This window comes from Hippocampus zosterae, chromosome 8 (assembly GCF_025434085.1).
Source record: "Hippocampus zosterae strain Florida chromosome 8, ASM2543408v3, whole genome shotgun sequence".
Classification (NCBI taxonomy): Eukaryota; Metazoa; Chordata; class Actinopteri; order Syngnathiformes; family Syngnathidae; genus Hippocampus; species Hippocampus zosterae.
In genome coordinates this window covers 3827378-3846777 of record NC_067458.1, presented here as the reverse complement: position 1 = coordinate 3846777, position 19400 = coordinate 3827378, and the positions used below count along the sequence as shown (strand labels likewise).

At 45.0% G+C, this 19400-nt stretch overlaps 2 protein-coding genes across 3 annotated transcripts in view; one reads left to right on the top strand and one right to left on the bottom strand.

Moving 5' to 3' along the window:
- LOC127605710 (uncharacterized) overlaps window positions 1-19400 on the top strand; it is a 284213-nt gene that overhangs the window by 153322 nt on the left and 111491 nt on the right. Inside the window, exon 1 of one of the 2 annotated variants that reach the window (XM_052073489.1) lies at window positions 1096-2144. The exons of the other annotated variant lie outside the window; for it this stretch is intronic. The gene's annotated coding sequence lies outside the window, so the exon portion shown is untranslated. Of the gene's footprint in view, window positions 1-1095; window positions 2145-19400 lie in introns of those variants that run through there. 2 annotated transcript variants of the gene reach the window in all.
- Window positions 1-19400, bottom strand: part of LOC127605629 (disks large homolog 1-like) — a 192128-nt gene that overhangs the window by 117971 nt on the left and 54757 nt on the right. The window contains 3 exon segments of the mRNA XM_052073323.1: window positions 17678-17697; window positions 17700-17744; window positions 17747-17798. Of these exon segments, the coding sequence (XP_051929283.1) occupies window positions 17678-17697; window positions 17700-17744; window positions 17747-17798 (117 nt within the window).

Sequence of the window (19400 nt, the reverse complement as noted above, 5' to 3'; positions counted from 1 at the left end):
CGCACACGCACACGCACACGCACATGCACATGCACATGCACACACACACACACTCAAAATAGTCATCAGCAAGACATGGGTCCACCTCTAACAATTGGGATCACCAGGTAAAGCACTTTAAGCAAGCAAAGCTGTCACATAGAGAAGATTAGAGAGTCAAATACTTGTGAGAGGTTATTTAACCAAAAATGTACAAAATGTGCAATGGTGGCACTGTTAAAAAAAATTGGACACATACAAAATTAATAGAACAGCAATACAATAACATTACAACAGAAATTCAGCTATTGTTACAAGCTAAATCAGCATTGAAAAAGAGGCATCATCTGTCAAAATCCTCTTTGGTTACTGTGTGATACTTAACATTTCAATAAACTGGAGGGTATAATTTACTACCTGTGTTCGCTCTGGCCTGGCGATGGTAGACTGGATCCCTGTTCCTGTTCACCAGTCTGACTAGCTCCAGGTTTGGGTACAACATGTACATGGGTATAACGCTTTCCACCGCCTTTATTACCGATTCATCTTACTGTTTATTGTGTATGTTAAATCGCTCCATGTACAGCACTTTGTATGCAGCGATGGCTGTTCGAAAGCGCTCTATAAATACTGTTGACTTGACTTGACTTGCCCCTCCGTGAGTCGTCACCTTACCGTGGTGGAGGGGTTTGTGTGTTCCAATGATCCTAGAAGCTAAGTTGTCTGGGGCTTTATGCCCCTGGCAGGGTCACCCATGGCAAACAGGTTCTAGGTGAGGGGCCAGACAAAGCACGGCTCAAAAGACCCCTTATGATGAGTAAAATTAATGGATCTCAGTTTCCCTTGCCCGGACGCGGGTCACCGGGGCCCCCCTCTGGAGCCAGGCCTGGAGGTGGGGCTCGTTGGCAGGCGCCTGGTGGCCGGGCTTACACCCATGGGGCCCGGCCGGGCACAGCCCGAAGAGGCAACGTGGGTCCCCCTTCCCATGGGCTCACCACCCATGAGAGGGGCCAAAGGGGTCAGGTGCAATGTGAGCTGGGCGGCAGCCAAAGGCGGGGACCCTGGCGGTCCGATCCTCGGCTGCAGAAGCTAGCTCTTGGGACATGGAATGTCACCTCTCTGGCAGGGAAGGAGCCCGAGCTGGTATGTGAGGCAGAGAATTTCCGACTGGATATAGTCGGACTTGCCTCCACACACAGCCTGGGTTCCGGTACCAGTTCTCTCGAGAGGGGTTGGACTCTCTTCCACTCTGGAGTTGCTCACGGTGAGAGGCGCAGAGCAGGTGTGGGCATACTCATTGCCCCCCGGCTCAGTGCCTGTACATTGGGGTTCACACCGGTAGACGAGAGGGTTGCCTCCCTCCGCCTTCGGGTGGGTGGACGGGTCCTGACTGTTGTTTGTGCATATGCACCAAACAGCAGCTCAGCATACCCACCCTTTTTGGAGTCCTTGGAGGGTGTGCTGGAGAGTACTCCTACTGGGGACTCCATTGTTCTGCTGGGGGACTTCAATGCTCACGTGGGCAATGACAGTGATACCTGGAGGGGCGTGATTGGGAGGAACGGCCCCCCCGATCTGAACCCGAGTGGTGTTTTGTTATTGGACTTCTGTGCTCGTCACGGATTGTCCATAACGAACACCTTGTTCAAACATAAGGGTGTCCATATGTGCACTTGGCACCAGGACACCCTAGGCCGCAGTTCGATGATCGACTTTGTAGTTGTATCATCGGAGTTGCGGCCGCATGTTCTGGACACTCGTGTGAAGAGAGGGGCGGAGCTGTCAACTGATCACCACCTGGTGGTGAGTAGGCTCCGATGGTGGGGGAAGATGCCGGTCCGTCCTGGCAGACCCAAACGTATAGTGAGGGTTTGTTGGGAGCGTCTGGCGGAATCCCCTGTCAGAAGGAGTTTCAACTCCCACCTCCGACAGAGCTTTTCCCATGTTCCGGGGGAGGCGGGGGACATTGAGTCCGAGTGGACCATGTTCCGTGCCTCTATTGTAGAGGCGGCCAATCTGAGTTGTGGCCGTAAGGTGGTTGGTGCCTGTCGTGGCGGCAATCCCCGTACTCGCTGGTGGACACCAGCAGTAAGGGATGCCGTCAAGCTGAAGAAGGAGTCCTATCGAGCCTTTATGGCCTGTGGGACCCCAGAGGCAGCTGACGGGTATCGACAGGCCAAGCGGAACGCAGCTTCGGTGGTCGCCGAGGCAAAAACCCGTGCGTGGGAGGAGTTCGGTGAGGCCATGGAAGCCGACTTCCGGACGGCTTCGAGGAAATTCTGGTCCACCATCCGACGTCTCAGGAGGGGGAAGCAGTGCACCACTAACACTGTGTACAGTGGGGATGGGGCGCTGCTGACTTCGACTCGGGACGTTGTGAACCGGTGGGCAGAGTACTTCGAAGACCTCCTCAACTCCACCAACACGCCTTCCTTGGAGGAAGCAGAGCCTGGGGACTCTGAGGTGGGCTCTCCTATCTCTGTGGCTGAAGTCACCGATGTGGTTAAAAAGCTCCTCGGTGGAAAGGCCCCGGGGGTGGATGAGATCCGCCCGGAGTTCCTCAAGGCTCTGGATGTTGTGGGGCTGTCCTGGTTGACACGCCTCTGCAACATCGCGTGGTCAACAGGGAGAGTGCCTCTGGATTGGCAGACCGGGGTGGTAGTCCCTCTTTTTAAAAAGTGGGACCGGAGGGTGTGTTCCAACTACAGAGGGATCACACTCCTCAGCCTCCCTGGTAAGGTCTATTCAGGGGTGCTGGAGAGGAGGGTCCGTCAGGAAGTCGAGCCTCAGATTGAGGAGGAGCAGTGTGGTTTTCGTCCCGGCCGTGGAACAGTGGACCAACTCTACACCCTTAGCAGGGTCCTTGAGGGTATGTGGGAATTCGCCCAACCAGTCTACATGTGTTTTGTGGACTTGGAGAAGGCGTTTGACCGTGTCCCTCGGGGAGTTCTGTGGGGGGTGCTTCGTGGGTATGGGGTACCGAACCCCCTGATACGGGCTGTTCGGTCACTATACCACCGATGTCAGAGTTTGGTTCGCATTGCCGGCAGTAAGTCGGAATCGTTTCCAGTGGGGGTAGGACTCCGCCAAGGCTGCCCTTTGTCGCCGATTCTGTTCATAACCTTTATGGACAGAATTTCTAGGCGCAGCCGAAGCGTTGAGGGGGTCCGTTTTGGGGGCCTCAGTATTACATCCCTGCTTTTTGCAGATGATGTGGTGCTGTTGGCTCCTTCAAACGGGGCTCTTCAACTCTCACTGGAGCGTTTCGCAACCGAGTGTGAAGCGGTTGGGATGAAAATCAGCACCTCCAAATCTGAAACCATGGTCCTCAGTCGGAAAAGGGTGGAGTGCCCCCTCCGGGTCGGGGAGGAGATCTTACCCCAAGTGGAGGAGTTCAAGTATCTTGGGGTCTTGTTCACGAGTGGGGGCAGGAGGGAGCGGGAGATCGACAGGCGGATCGGTGCAGCGTCTGCTGTGATGCGGACGTTGTATCGGTCTGTCGTGGTGAAGAAGGAGCTGAGCCAAAGGACGAAGCTCTCAATTTACCGGTCGATCTACGTCCCAACCCTCACCTATGGTCACGAGCTATGGGTCATGACCGAAAGAACGAGATCCCGGATACAAGCGGCCGAAATGAGTTTTCTCCGCAGGGTGTCCGGGCTCTCCCTTAGAGATAAGGTGAGAAGCTCGGTCATCCGGGAGGGGCTCGGAGTCGAGCCGCTTCTCCTCCACATCGAGAGGAGCCAGATGAGGTGGCTTGGGCATCTGATTCGGATGCCTCCTGAGCGCCTCCCCGGTGAGGTGTTCCGGTCATGTCCCACCGGGAGGAGACCCCGAGGAAGACCCAGGACACGCTGGAGAGACTATGTCACCCAGCTTGCCTGGGAACGACTCGGGATCCCCCGGGGAGAGCTGGAAGAAGTAGCTAGGGAGAGGGAAGTCTGGGCTTCCCTGCTAAAGCTGTTGCCCCCGCGACCCGGCCCCGGATAAGCGGTAGATGATGGATGGATGGATGGATGGATGGATGACTTGACTTGACAAAAAAGCTGGGCAGGTGGCAAAAATTAACGAGAAAGTTGAAGAATGCTCAAACAGTTGTTTGGAACATCCCAAAGGTGGACAGGCTAAGTGGGAAGAGGTGGGCGCCATGATTGGGTAGAAAAAGTGTTTCTCTGAATTGCTCAGTCATTCACAAGCAAATATGGCCGAGGTTCACCTCTTTGTGCACAACTGCGTAAGCAGTTCCTGGACAATTTTCATCAAAAATGACTGCAAGGAATTTTGAAATTCTATCATCTATGGTCAATATTATCATCTAAAGCAGGCATGTCCAGCTCCGGGCCTGGAGGGCCACTCTCCTGCCTGTTTTCCAGCTCTCCCGGCTGCAACACACCTGATTCAGATGATCAGCTCATCAGCCAGCTCTGAAGCAGCATTAGAACGTTCCTGATTATTTGAATCAGTTGCGTTGCTCTTGGGAGAGCTGGAAAACAGGCAGGACAGCGGCCCTTGAAGCCCGACTTTGGACACCCCTGATCGAAAGGTTCAGGTAATCTGTATGCGTAAATGTGATTTATAATTTTACTGTGTAAAACAAAAGCTATATATCAACAACGCCCAGAAATACTTCCAAAATCTCTGAGCCAGATGGGCTGATGCAGTGGAAAAGAGGAAAAGTGTTCTGTGGTCTGACGAGTCTACATTTCAAAATGATTTTGGAAATTGTGGAAGTCGTGTCCTCTGGGTCACAGAGGAAGATAACCATCCAGACTGTTAGGGACGCAAAGTTCAAAAGCCAGCATCTATGATAATATGGGGCTGTGTTAGTGCCAGTGGCATGGGTAACTTACACATCTGTGAAGGCACCATTAAAGCGAAAATGTACAAACAGGTTTTGGAGAAATATATGCCACCATCCAAGCAATGTCTTTTCCATGGACGTCCCTGCTTATTTCCACAAGACAATGATGAACCAAATTATGTGCGTGTTACAGTAATGTGGCTTTTTTAAAAAAAGAGTCATCGTACTAGACTGGCTCAGCAATGAACTTGAAAGGTAACAATGTGCTAAATAGTACAAAATGTAGTTAATAAAATCTGCTCATACACACACACACACACACATATATACAGTCAAACCTTGGTTTTTAATGCCTCGGATTACGACTGAAAATTGGTTTTCGACCAAACTGAGCGCACCTGAATGCACCACTCGACTACTCTCGCCTTCCTTAAACGAGGAAGTGAAGCGGAAGTGACGCTTCCTCCTGTAACGTTCCATTGTGAGCAGACGTGTTCGATAATTTTTTTTTTTTTTTGAAGAGCGTCCAATGTGAGCAGAAGTGTTCAATAAAGATTTTTTTAAAGCATCATGTTTGTTGGTATCGGACTGTTATTATTGCATTGTGTATCAGCCCCTAATCATGGCACCAAAGAAAGCAGGTGGAAGTAGTAAAGCTGGTGAAAAAAAGAGGAAAACAGTGTGCAAAACTATTGAATTTAAGAAAGATTTGATAGCGAAATAGTAATCAGGTGTACATGTGTTTGTGTTGGCTAAGGAGTTTGGAATCAGCACCATTCTAAAAAAGAAGGACAATCTTAAAGTTACTGATAAGGCTAAAGGATCTCGTGTTGAGCAAACAAAGGCCCCAAATATTTGAGGAAGTGGAGAAACCTTTGCTTATTTTCATAAATGAGAAAAAGCTAGCAGGGGACTGTCTTAGCCAAGATACGAGTTGTGGCAAAGCCAGACAATTGTATGGATTTGATAACAACTGATCCTAGCATTGCTCCTGAAGAGTTTGATTTTAAAGCAAACAGAGGATGGTTTGAAAGGTGAGGAAAAGAAGTGGGGTACACTCTATGATTCGTCATGGGAAGGCAGCCAGTTCAGACAAGGGAGCTGCCAAAAAGTTCAAAGTTTAAAGTTGAGCTTGAAAATCTCATCAAGGCCGAGGAATATCTTCCCCAGCAAACTTTTAATATGGACGAGACTGGACTTGGACAAAGCGGTTCCGAAAATGGATGGAGGGATATTACCTCGTACCGAAGCATACAGTAGGGTTGCAGAGAGAGAGAGTCCATAGTTAGGTGTAAAATAATGTAATGTACAATTGTCACGCTGAGAGCGAGACAGAGAGAGATGTTACTTGAATGTTTATGTTACAATGTTAATAATTATGTTAAAATTGGTAAAAATAAAACATACAAAATGTTTGGACAGTATTTTACATATTACCTGCTCTTTTGTTACATCTGCATTAAGTTTATGGTGTAAAAGAGTAAAAAAAAAAAGCTTGAAAAAGTTTTTCCAGATGTGGAACAGATTAAAATGTATTACATTAATTACAATGTGAAACATGGTTTCGGTTTTCGAACAGCCTTCTGGAACGGATTCTGGTCGAAAACCAAGATTATATATATATATATTTATATATATATATAGTCACAGTCAAGTGGCACATTCAAGTGCGCTCAGTTTGGTCCAGAACCGATTTTCGGTCGTAATCCAAGGCATAAATCAAAACTTTTGGTCGAAAACCAATTTGGTCAAGAACAGAGACGTTCGAAAACCGAGGTTTGACTGTATATACACATACTGTATGTATATATATATATATATATATATATGAATGCGACATAAAATCTATGTTTTGGAATAAGTGTAGTAAATGGAAAATGGTCTGATTACTGTATTTTCCGCACTATAGGGTGCATCAAAAAGTCTTCCACTTTCTTAAAAGCTCACAGAGTGCCTTAAAATCTGGTGTGCCTTGTATATGGTCATTACGGTAATACATCGACGCCCAATGTGGCTCCTTGCTAGAGACATGATTACAATGTTATAAACAAAACAGAAAATCAAGCGAGGAAATCACAAAATCAATTCTATAGCCCCACGACAGAATTTATTTTGTGATTTCCTCGTTTGTGAATAAGGTACACAACAAAGGAATAAATAAACACTTCTGAGACAGTCCAGTCTCCCCCAATTTAACTCAACTCAACTCAACTCAATTGTATTTATCGAGCACTTTCAAACAGCCATTGCTGCATACAAAGTGCTGTACATGGAGCAACTAACATATATACAACAATAAAGCAATAATCAGTAACAAAGATGGTAGTAGGCACTACACAGTAAAACTAATATCAAATTTACTGACATCTGATCGTTCTGTTGCACTACGGGGCTACTGAATTTATTTTGTGATTTTTCAGTTCAACTGTAAGTTTCAACTGTATTTTCAGTTTTCGTAGTTTCATTGAAGTAATCGTGAATTTACGTTTTTTTGGAGGTGGTCATGAACGCCTTGAGAGTCAAAGAAAGAAGAGAAGGCACGGAGACGGACAAAGACAGACCTGTAGGTCCATCTAGTGGATGCATTGTATGTTGCGCCTTATAGTCCAGTGCGTGCAATATATGAAAAAAAATTAATATATTCCATTATTTGAAGGTGCCACATACTCCAGTGCGCCTTTTCGTGCGGAAAATACGGTATATGTTTGTATATTCTTCTAGGAATAGGTAATAGTTGTTTCAACAGAATAATTGCCTTTGTTTTGTTATGTTGTTGAAGGTAGGCAAAAATACTGATCAGTTTTTATCAGTCTCAACTACTGTCCATGAATAAACCTTATTTTTGTGAAGGACTAAAGAAAGTCTATAGTGCACAATCAACATTTAATGGCTGAAATGGCTCATTTAAGTCATATGGAATATGGGCCACTTAACAGTCAAAATTCATTTAGATAACTTCAAATTCAAAAGCAGCATATTCCAGACATCAGTCACATCAGTAGATTGTGGTGTTTTGTGTTGGTTCCTAACCATTTTGGCTCATACCCAGCCATTCCATTAGTCTACTGTTCAATTCTGGTAAAGGAAGAGCTATCTCACTCTCCTGCTGTTAAAAGGATATACATAGGGTGTTATACTCTATAGGAGACAGACATCGGAGAGAGAAATGGAGACAGGCACACAGGGACTTTATTTTTTCAGTTCACTGGATGATAAGAAAATTGACGGTAGGTGCACATTAGGTGCATCGACAACAATGGCTTAGCAGACCTGTTGTTGATTACAAATAGCACAAGTCGAGAAAACAGATTAATCATGTGTCTGATTTTAAATATATCCAATCACATAACAAGTCTTCAAGTGCAAGTGAAGTAAACTATTTTGCAATCAAATGCTCTACGTCTACTTGGACCCACTCAAAACGGTATTGTGTTTAACTCATTGAATACAACCCCATTTCACAAGAGCAACCCCTCAATCCTTCACATTTTACTGAATTTTGACTGATTTGCAAGGCCCGCAGAATTTTCTGTGCTATGGCTATATATACATGCAACCCATCAAAAGAAAGGTGAGACTCTCTTCTTTCAACAGAAAAAAAAGTTTGTTTCTATCTTTCGCCGTTGGTTGGCAATCAGCATTAGAAAACTGCTAAGTTTTATGGAAAAGGCTAATTTTCTGCAGAAATCCAGAGAAAATGAGCTTTTTGTAAAAGCATGCATTTCAAGCATTATTTCAAGTTTTACACTACTTTTTGCTTTTGTGACAGCTCAAATACCTAAAAAATGTGTTCCTCCTACAAAAGAACATTACAAATAATATTTTTGTAGCAAAATAATTTAATTGCACACAACAAAACTCATGAACTATGAACAAAAGTGCAAATTGAACAATGAACGAAAGTGCAGCTGTGGAGAGGATGGTTTTTGGCTTCCATCCAGTTTGTCACCCCATCGATTCATCCCAGCACGTCCAGATGCACGACCTACAAATTATAGAAACATAAAAACTTGTAAATATATCTTGCTGCAGAGTGAGGTACAATAATTTTATTTACCGTATTTTCACGACCAATCGACGCACCGTATGGTTGGGCGCAGTCTCATTAATGGGTGCTATTTCTGTATTTTACACATAGACAAAACGCACTGTATTATTGGCCACAGTTTTAAAGTGGTAAAACATACGCCAGCTTAAACATATGGCATGCATGCGCGCACGCTAAAAACACGTTAGCTTGAAGCATACGGTAGCATGCCAAGACATACAGATACAAGCTAAAAACACGTTTTTAAAAAGGCAACAGAAGCAAAACTGAGTTCCGTTGTATTTTCTTTAGCCATCGTACAATGTACTCACGTTTTTCGATCAATCATCACCCAGAAATCCAAAGTCCTCATCCTCTGTATCAGAATCGAACACTTGTGCAAGTACCGGTAATCCATCAAAAACGCCGTGTTCCCTCTCGTTGTCAGAGTCACTCTCATTGCCATGTGGCTCCACAGAAATGATGCCGGCTTTGCCAAAAACTCGTACAACAGTGCAAGCAGACACGTTCGTCCAAGCAGCCACAATCCATTCGCAAATTGTGGCGTAACTCGCCCAGCGCTGCCTTTCACTCTTTGTAAAGTTGTGTTTGCCATCGATCATCCATTGTTCCCATGCCGTTCGCAACTTTACTTTGAACGCCCGGTCGCAACTTTACTTTGAACGCCCGGTTGATGCCGATGTCCAGCGGTTAGAGTTCTTTAGTCTAGCCTCCGGGTATAACGGCAAGCTCAGAGTTCATTCACAGGCAAGTCATGCACAAGTTCATGACTTGGTTTTTCACTGCTGCTGTGAGATGGGCACGCAATGAGATGGGCTTGAAGTTTGAACTGAGCTTGGTAGGCGTGTCTCTTTGTAGAATTTATTTTCGGGGGTTCTTAGAAACCGAAACCGAAGTTGTTTTGCAACAATGCACATAGCCACACACAGGTGTTGGTACCTGCTTGGGGCGTCCTTTTAGCGTTCACTTACACGCCCATCCTTCACTCGTTGGCGGACTTCTTCGCCGCATGCCTGTCCTCACTCACGTCTGCCTTTTCTCTCTCTCTCTCCATATATGTATATATACACGCCCACCCTTCACTGATTGGCCGACTTCTTTGCCGCATGCCTGTCCACAGTCACTTCCGCCTTTTCTCTATATAAACAGCGTGTCGGCTGTCAGTCAGGTTTTTGGAACTCAGCGTATACACAAGACGCTACGCATCATAAGGCGTCCTGTACATTTTGGAGAAAATTTAAGACTTTTAATGGCGCCTTGTAGTCGTGAAAATACGATATCTTTCTTTCTACCACCAAAGCAAGGAGTCGTCATCTTTTTGCTTCTGGTTGGACAATCTGTAATTTTAGAAGTATGTACAATTACCACACTTTTATTTTTCAATTTTTTTATTGTTGCTTTCCACTTACATTTCAACATCTCTCTCACACACACACACATACATGCTCACACACTGCTATTTACACCATTCATTCCACCTTGCTCAGCATCCCATTTGAAATGAAATGGAATATGAATTTAACACTAGTGGTTTTAGCGGAGATGAGCGGACCAAATGTGTCCTGTTTCTTTTGTTTTGTTTTTTTAAAACCTATGGCGACACGCAAGTCAGCACATTTACGGCACATATTTTCATCCACATCTACGAGACGCATCAACCGTACATAAATGATTACTGTTACTTGCAACTTTATAGTCTAGCGGGGAATGTAGCGGTGCATAAAAGTGACTGATGAGGCATAAGAAGTGATGAAGTTTTGAATGGGAACTTGCAAGCTCGTCAGCAGTTACTTCCTCGTTCCATCGGCTCTGGTGAGAACTCTCAGCTACTTTCCGTTATGTCCGAAGGCACGTATTCGTCTGACAGATCGGGATCCAAATTGCTCTCCAATTCATTGTTTTCGCCGTCGTCATTACGAGACGATTCCAGCGAATCGCTGACGTGTGCCCGGCGTCGGCCATGCAAAGCAATGCAGCCTCTTTGCCGTCATCGCTGGAATTCGCCGGGGAGATGATTTGTGGGCGATGTGCCCCACGGGAGGCACAAAATGCTCTGCCAAGCGATGGTCCCTCACGTGGAGCATGTTCATCTTCATCAGATGAACTCGAAACTCGACGTGAACTATGCGGACCGCGTGTAGCACGCCATGTTTGCGCAGGATGACGTTCGTTTGACGGGTGCTGCTTTCGATTACGTCCCCGAAGCGTCATCTTCTCTTCCACACAAACACCATCTCCTTTGTTGTTTTGTTTTCAGGACGCTTTTATACCAAAAAAAAACAATCCTTTTTAGTTCGTTGTTTCCTTTTCTCCATCGTTGCTAGTTGCGAATGTTCCAATCCACTATCCATATACGCCCCTCCTCCACTATATGCCCTTTCTACGACTTCTGCGGCATGATCCTGGTGGATTTTTGCACCACTGCCACGTGATGGCCATGTTTTTGCTATTTAACATTGCCCTCAAGCCAAATCCTTTGGTGAGAAGTTGCATCAGACTCTCTTGCACCCGACCCCATGAAAAAACGTGATTGACGTTTAATACGTCATGGGAAGGGAGCAGCTATGCGCCAATTGACATTTATACATCAAAGGGTGTAAATGAATTAACCTTGTGTTTGGGGAATAAGAATTCAATAAAAAAAACCCACCCGTTTTTTAATTCATCCTCACGGGGAGCCTTTTTGCCTTCCAAATGCTGGCAACTGAAATTTACGTCACAATTCACGCGAAATGCTCGGTGGTACTTTTTCTAGCACAGCGTAAACACGGTTTGCTCTGTGTTTCATGAATAGGGTTCAACGATTAATGGCAATAACCCCCCCCCCCCCCCCGCAATATTGCTGTTTAATACGCAATCGTTTTCAAGGTCCTTTTCTTATGTATTTCTCAACAAATACGGTCTTCCATTAACAATATTTGATCCATTACGCATTATCGAAGGAAAAGGCAAATGAAGCATTATTTCAAAAGAGATGTGCTACAATTACAGGTGCAAACCTCTTAAATACTGATGTGCAGTCTTATAAGCATTCACCATGACAACAAAATTCTACCACACAAGTATGGCATTAAAGTAAGTGCATGCTGTAAATCGGGCAAAATATTAAATAAATAAAATCACACAAAGTAAAGCAATGTTTCCCAACCAGTGTGCCGCGAGAGCTCTAACAGTGTGCCGCGGGAACTAATATTCAAAATTCACGTAGTTGGTATGAAAACTATTTATAAACAACAAATAATGTATCTATGTCAACAACTTACAGTGACAGCAAGAACAAATAAATGACCTTCTGTTTGATGGTAAAAAGTAAGAAATGGACAAATATATCCTCTTTTTGTGACAATTTTGTTTGTTGGTGTGCCGTGCCATTTTTCAAACTAATAAAAATGTGCCTTGGCTCAATACAGGTTGGGAATCACTGAACTAAAGCACAGATTACAAGAATAATGGAAGCAAATCCATGCCGTTACCATTTCAATGTGTCCAACTTCTCATGTTTCATGAAACATGACGCTGTATGTAAACTTGTGGACTGAACTTCTTAAATCAAATCATAATCTTGAGCGATAAATAAAATCTCTTACTGATGGCAACTCATTAACCCTTTCATGCACCCTGTAACCTGATAACGTGGTAAGATGTCCACTGCAGTGAGTGCCGTCTCTGAAAGGGTTAACATCACAAATGCTCAAGTGTGAGAAAAACAAGATTTTACCTGCTTCAATGACAGTACATCTGTCAATTTCAAAAACATCAGCAAGCATAACGATCAGCGGAACAACCTAATCAATTCAAGGAGTCGGAACATCATTTCGTCTGTTTCATTCAGGAAATCATACGATGCCACGTCCCAGCCACATACAGAATGATTTATTTTCTTAACGTGAGCATTGACAATCGGTTTGATCATTGTTATTTTATGTTCAATGATTCAAAAAGCACTTAGTTACAGTCGCAGCTGTTGTGAAAGCGCGGATTCCACTTTCAAATCATTTGCCTGGAGGGATATGTTTTGAATGGTAACCGCTACAGCCATTGTTTTACCCTGTGAGACGAGGAATTCTGCGATGAAAAACTCATCAAAAATTACACACGCCTCGTCAGGGCAGGCTGTAATTATAGCGTTAATGTCTCTTCGTGCTCATTACTCCTCCACCTGCTCCTAATGACGAGTCAAGTTGCAACCTTAGCAATTAGCAAATCAGATTTAATTATATTGCGATCACATTGCAAATGCCATTTATTGTTCAGCCCAAGTGGTATATGCCGATTCACACAAACAAGTACCGTATTTTTATATATTTATTTTTTGCTCTAAATTACCCCTCGGCATAGCTCCAAAGAAAGTGAAAATTGCGCTAATTGTATTACTATTGAAAAGAAAAAAATAGAATGACATATTAGCTGAACAAGAGAATGATGTTTATCATTTAACCTTCGCTCTTTTTTGGGAGCAGCCAAAATGGGGTACATGGGTGGAACTTAACTCCACTGGAAACTGAGTATCTCGTGTGAGTTTAGTTTTATTGTTCTATGGCAGGGGCCGGCAACCCAAAATGTTGAAAGAGCCCCATTGGATGAAAAAAAACAAATGTGTCTGTAGCTGCAAAAAATTAAAAGCTGATCTAAGCCTTACAATGAAGGCAACACATGCTGTATTAAGGGTGTGGAAAATAATCTATATTAATCGATACATCGATGCGCACGTGCGCGATGCGAGTGCATCGGCTCATTCACTGGGTGCGACGCGATTGACGGGTGAAATCGAGATTCATCACGATGCATTGGTGGGTATCGGTAAAATCCGATTTAAGCGCCGTTTTATTCATGTTAAAGGTCACCTTTCTGCCCTTTCCTAGGCGCAATGAATGCACCATCATTGTTTTGCGTTTTGTGTTGAATACGGACGGTAGCCGTGCGTCACATACAGTCCAGTACACAACTAGCGAAACACTATAGGGCTGTTCACACGGCAAGATTTGGTCCGGTGCTGCACCGCGGCTGCCCCAGTAGAGTGTACACACGTGCAAATTAGCTCAGGTGTAGCCCCGGAAAAGAGCTTATACCGGACCTAATATTTGACCCACCTCAGGGAGGTGGGTCAAATATTTGCTCCGGACCAAATGAAGCAGCACCGGTGTAAATTTTCATGTGGAACGCAACTGGGTTAAATTTGCTCTCGAGCAAATGCTTGTGAAGAGTACGTATGGCGAGAATGCGTTGCTTTCGTGCTCTGTCGGACTTCCGTAAAGTGTTTGTTCCATAACGACACAAGACTTGGTTAGTAACATCTTTCCTTTTGTAGGAGACTGGACTGTCTCGGAGTTGTTTGTTCCTTTGTTGTTTGTTCACAACCCCCCGCACCCCATAGAATTTATTTTGTGATTTCCTCTCTTGATTTTCTGTTTGCCGCATTAGTGTTTGCTTTTCTGAGTGTCATTGAAGTCATCGTTCATTTGCATTTTCTTGGGCAGTCACTCTCGAGCAGAAGGCACGGAGACCGGAGAAGGACGTGCCGGTCCAGTAGTCGCTTGAGTTGTGTATATACAGTACGTTTTAAAAAGAACCAACACGACAGCTCGTTTGTTTTCTGTCGTTTTGCTCCGCTGCAGAAACTGCCGTGTGAATGCAAGTGGGGCAGCCCCGAGACTGTAACGGGGCTGCCCCGCTCAGCGGCTTTGTACGTGTGAACGCTCCACACAATTTGCTGCAGTGCAAAATATCCCGCAACAAACTATCTCGGTGCAGCACCGGAGCAAATGTGTGCCGTGTGAACGGCCCTTATGGAAGTTCGCGCAAGCAGCAGCGAGGAAACTACTGTATTTAATGCTTCCGCAACATTCAGATCTTATGTTTGGAAATACTACGGCTTCGAAAAGAAAGACGGAAAGATTGATAAACGCTTCGTAATTTGCAAAGAAAGTCGCACTACGAAGCCATACAACGGCAGCACCACAAATATGCAGACCACTTAAAACGATGGCACCAGATCACCGACAAGTTTCCCGCTCCCTCCCCCGCCTCCCCGTCCAGTTCTTCGTTGGACACCGGAGAAACTCTTGGCAAACCATGTCAGGATCAGAAAAAAAATCGCCTCTTATTTTGGGGGTCCCCTTGCAGCTCACTGTGACCGCGCAAGGAAAAACTGTATATGGATGACTCTTTTGGACATTTCATTTTGACACTCAGTGAGAGTGGTCTGTGTACGCTACAATACACACAGCAGCTTTAAGGCTGTGACTGCCACATTGTTTCAATTGTATTTTTTTTCTGTCCTATGGAGATGGATATTTCATATAAGACACTCAGTGAGTAGTCTGTTTGTGTTTACACTACAGCAACAGCTGTGAGTCTCAGGTGCCAAATTGTTTACATTTTCTTTGCACAAAACCCAATTGTGAAAGGGCTTAAATAAGTTGTTTTACACGTTCTACTATTTATAAGGAATAAAGTGGTCTACTTTTTGCAATACCATACTGAATTCCATCTTTTTTAAAACTTTTTTTCTTTGCGTATTTGCATCGTTTAATTGCACACACAATATCACAACAAATTGTACTGTATCGTATCGGATCATATTGATTTGAACTAAATGTGTATCGCGTCATATCACATCGTGAAGACGGTGAAACGTATCGCATTGTGTCGCCAGAAAATTCCATGTATCGTTTAAGTATCGCATCGCTGGTAGTGCATCGAGATGTGTATCGAATCATCCTCAGTGCTGAGATTCACATCCCTATGCTGTATGTATCTATATGACCCTCCGATCAAAATGACGAAATTGGCTTCAAATACACAATGAGCCTTCATGATTAAATGGGGGGGGGGGGGGGGGTCCCCCTGCAGTGCATCCTGGAGAGCAGGGATGCCCAATGTTTGTTTTTTTTACCTAAGAGCTACTTTTTGATCAACCAACCTCCCACGATCGACCCATTACCGCATTATGCCATCATGAGCAACAGTCATAACGGCCCCTAAGATGAAGAATGAAGCATAGGCTGCACTTTTGCAGCATGTTATCTATTGTAAATTATTATTGTAAATAACTCATATGTACCATTTAAAATGCTTCTCCCGGCCCTCTAGATTGCCATTCTTTACCAGTACCCTCGGTGAATTGTACATGAAACGTCAGCGGTTGGTATTAGCAAAATTCAGTGACTAAGGGTCTTTTTGGCCATTGATTTCAATTACCACATCAACAGGAGGGAAATTGGGATTTGTGACTTTACTTGAGGGTGATTAACATTCAGCAAAAAGAGTCTATCTGCCCTGGGTCTTGTTATCCCATCTCACACCACTCCCAAGTCCTCTCTGACTTTCCTCTATCCAATAATATGCATTATCCTAATGACTAAGGGCCACTAAAGTCTTTGTGTGACCGACAAGACTGATTGTCTGGTTGCTGGAGACAGACAGCAAGCTTTTACATTAAGTCGCACCAACCTCCAGTTCAGATCACGCAGTACTGTTTACGTGCCCGTTTCATGCTACCCTCTATATTTCTGCATGCCTGAATATGCGTGATTAGGTTCTACAGTATGTACGTATTGTGTGCAGCAGAAAATATACAGCAGAGAATATACAAGTTCCCCTTGTGGCAGGAGAAGAGTGCACCCGAGAGCATTACCACTGCTGCTCCAGAGTGGGGATCAAGCTTTGACTGGACCCTTTCCGTGTGTATTGCAGGTTCAAAGTGTACCGTACCTTTAGGACTATAAACTGAATTTTTTTCCCTGTGCTTTGAACCCCATGGCTTTGAATGTGGCGTTGTTTGTGCATGTGGTGGTACGCGGCTGTGTAAGGAATAATTGAGAGTGAAATAAAGAATGAGTTCAGTTTAATGAGCACAGGGAATGAGTGCCATATATACAACCATCTATGCAGTGTTACGCGAGTCTTTCTGTTGTTTGTTTGGCTACTGACTCCCACCATCGTTGGCAAAGGATGACTGATACAACTTTGGCATGGAGCACCATCCCCTGCATCTTCTAAACACATATCAAACACGTTTCAAAAGGCTGCACTGGTGTGTAATGAAGAAGACTGTATAAGCTTGTCGAAAAATTTGCCTCATGTGACACAAAAAGCTCTTTCTTTGCAAATACACAATGTTATAGTATAACATGAAAAGCCACAGTCAATAATACAAAGCAGCCAATATATGTAGGCACTTGCTTTAATGGCTAAATTTAACAACTTTTGATCGGGTGAGCTTTGTAGTTCAGAAATGATGGCAGTTGTATGGGTTCTACGCAGGTACTCCCTGTAATTGCATGGGGTTTAGTCCCAAACTGTGTTCGGGAATTTAGGTCATTAAAATGATCACACAACTACACAGTGCGAATAGAATTTCTCAGTGGGGGATTATAAGTATAAAAATATAATGAATAGTTTAAGGTAAAATTCAATGTGTCTGTCCAAAATGTCAGTCCTGTGACGGTGTCTATTCCCCACCTCTCCCACTCGGTAAACGGGGGCAGGATCCGCTTGTGAACCTGGGCAGGGTATGTTGTTAAGACAATGAATGGTTGGTCTTCTGTGATGGTGGTGGTGTGTGCTCTTTCGAGGTTAGCTCTAAGACCTTTGCTGCCTCCAACTGTTTCAAAACTACTACTACAACAAAAAGCTGTCTCATCAAGCAATTGCAGTACATCAGAAAACTAAATATCACCAGACTTGGCAAGGGGGAAAATAAATAAATAAATATTACCAGATGCTGTGTTGGCAGGCTACACAGGAAAAAATAGCTAAATACCTGGTGAAAGCAACAATAGCTTATTTATATCTATGATCTAAATTTGAATATAATGCAATGTTTGACTCATGGCAGGTAGGTTTACCTGGTACCAGGCATGGCTTTAAAAAAGAGGGAAGAGAATGGTGAGGCTATGACTTCATTCACTCTCCCCCTGTTGTGTCAGGCCACATCACCCCATCAAATGGAGCCTCTGGATATTCTTCCTATGATATATATAGAGAGCAGCACTGTTTAATAGAGCACACTCTGATGTGTTTTGTTTACGACAGCGCGATATAAATCAGCATGTATTGTATTGTACAGCCTTTTATCCCCAGTTATGAAAAACCATATGGTGAAACGTGGAAGGTTAAAGTGACAAAATGAAATGAATGGATACTTAATGAAAATAAAATCTTGCAACATGTAATTTTTTAATTAGTTCACCGTTTACACAGTGGTACACATTATTCAGCCTCTACCTCATACTACACTGCTCATAAATCCCACTAGTTATAAATCCCTCAACGCTTTGCGTTTCAACATTATGTGAACGTATGATCTGCTGGAACAGTGGACCAGCTCTACACCCTTAGCAGGGTCCTCGAGGGTATGTGGGAATTAGCCCAACCAGTCTACATGTGTTTTGTGGACTTGGAGAAGGCGTTTGACCGTGTCCTCGGGGAGTTCTGTGGGGGGTGCTTCGTGGGTATGGGGTACCGAACCCCTGATGCGGGCTGTTCAGTCACGATACCACCAATGTCAGAGCTTGGTTCGCATTGCCGGCAGTAAGTCGGAATCGTTTCCAGTGAGGGTAGGACTCCGGCAAGGCGGCCCTTCGTTGGCGATTCTGTTCATAACCTTTATGGACAGAATTTCTAGGCGCAGCCGAAGCGTTGAGGGGGTCCATTTTGGTGGCCTCAGTATTGCATCTCTGCTTTTTGAAGATGATGTGGTACTGTTGGCTCCTTCAAGCAGGGCTCTCCAAGTCGCACTGGAGCGTTTCGCAGCCGAGTATGTGGTTGGGATGAAAATCAGCACCTCCAAATCTGAAACAATGGTCCTCAGTCGGAAAAGGGTGGAGTGCCCCCTCCGGGTCGGGGAGGAGATCTTGCCCCAAGTGGAGGAGTTTAAGTATCTTGGGGTCTTGTTTACGGGTGAGGTCAGAAGGGAGCGAGAGATCGACAGGTGGTTCGGTCCAGCATCAGCTGTGATGCAGACTTTGTATCGGTCAGTCGTGGTAAAGAAGGAGCTGAGCCAAAGGGCGAAGTTATCAATTTACCGGTCGATCTACGTTCCAACCCTCATCTATGGTCACGAGCTATGGGTCGTGACCGAAAGAACGAGATCTCGAATACAAGCGTCCGAAATGAGCTTTCTCCGCAGGGTGTCCGGGCTCTCCCTTAGAGATAAGGTGAGAAGCTTGGTCATCCGGGAGGGGCTCAAGGTCGAGCCGCTTCTTCTCCACATCGATAGGAGCCAGATGAGGTGGCTTGGGCACCTGATTCGGATGCTTCCTGAACGCCTCCCTGGTGAGGTGTTCCGGGCATGTCCCACCGGGAGGAGACCCCGAGGAAGACCCAGGACATGCTGGAGAGACTATGTCACCCAGCTGGCCTGGGAACGCCTCGGGATCCCCCGGGAAGAGCTCGAAGAAGTGGTTGGGGAGAGGGAAGTCTGGGCTTCCCTGCTAAAGCTGCTGCCCCCGCGACCCGACCTCAGATAAGCGGGAGAAGATGGAAGGATGGATGGATGGGGGACGGAACAGATAACGTTATGTGAGCATGCGGGTTGCTACTTTTGTCCGCAAACTGAGGAATCACGCG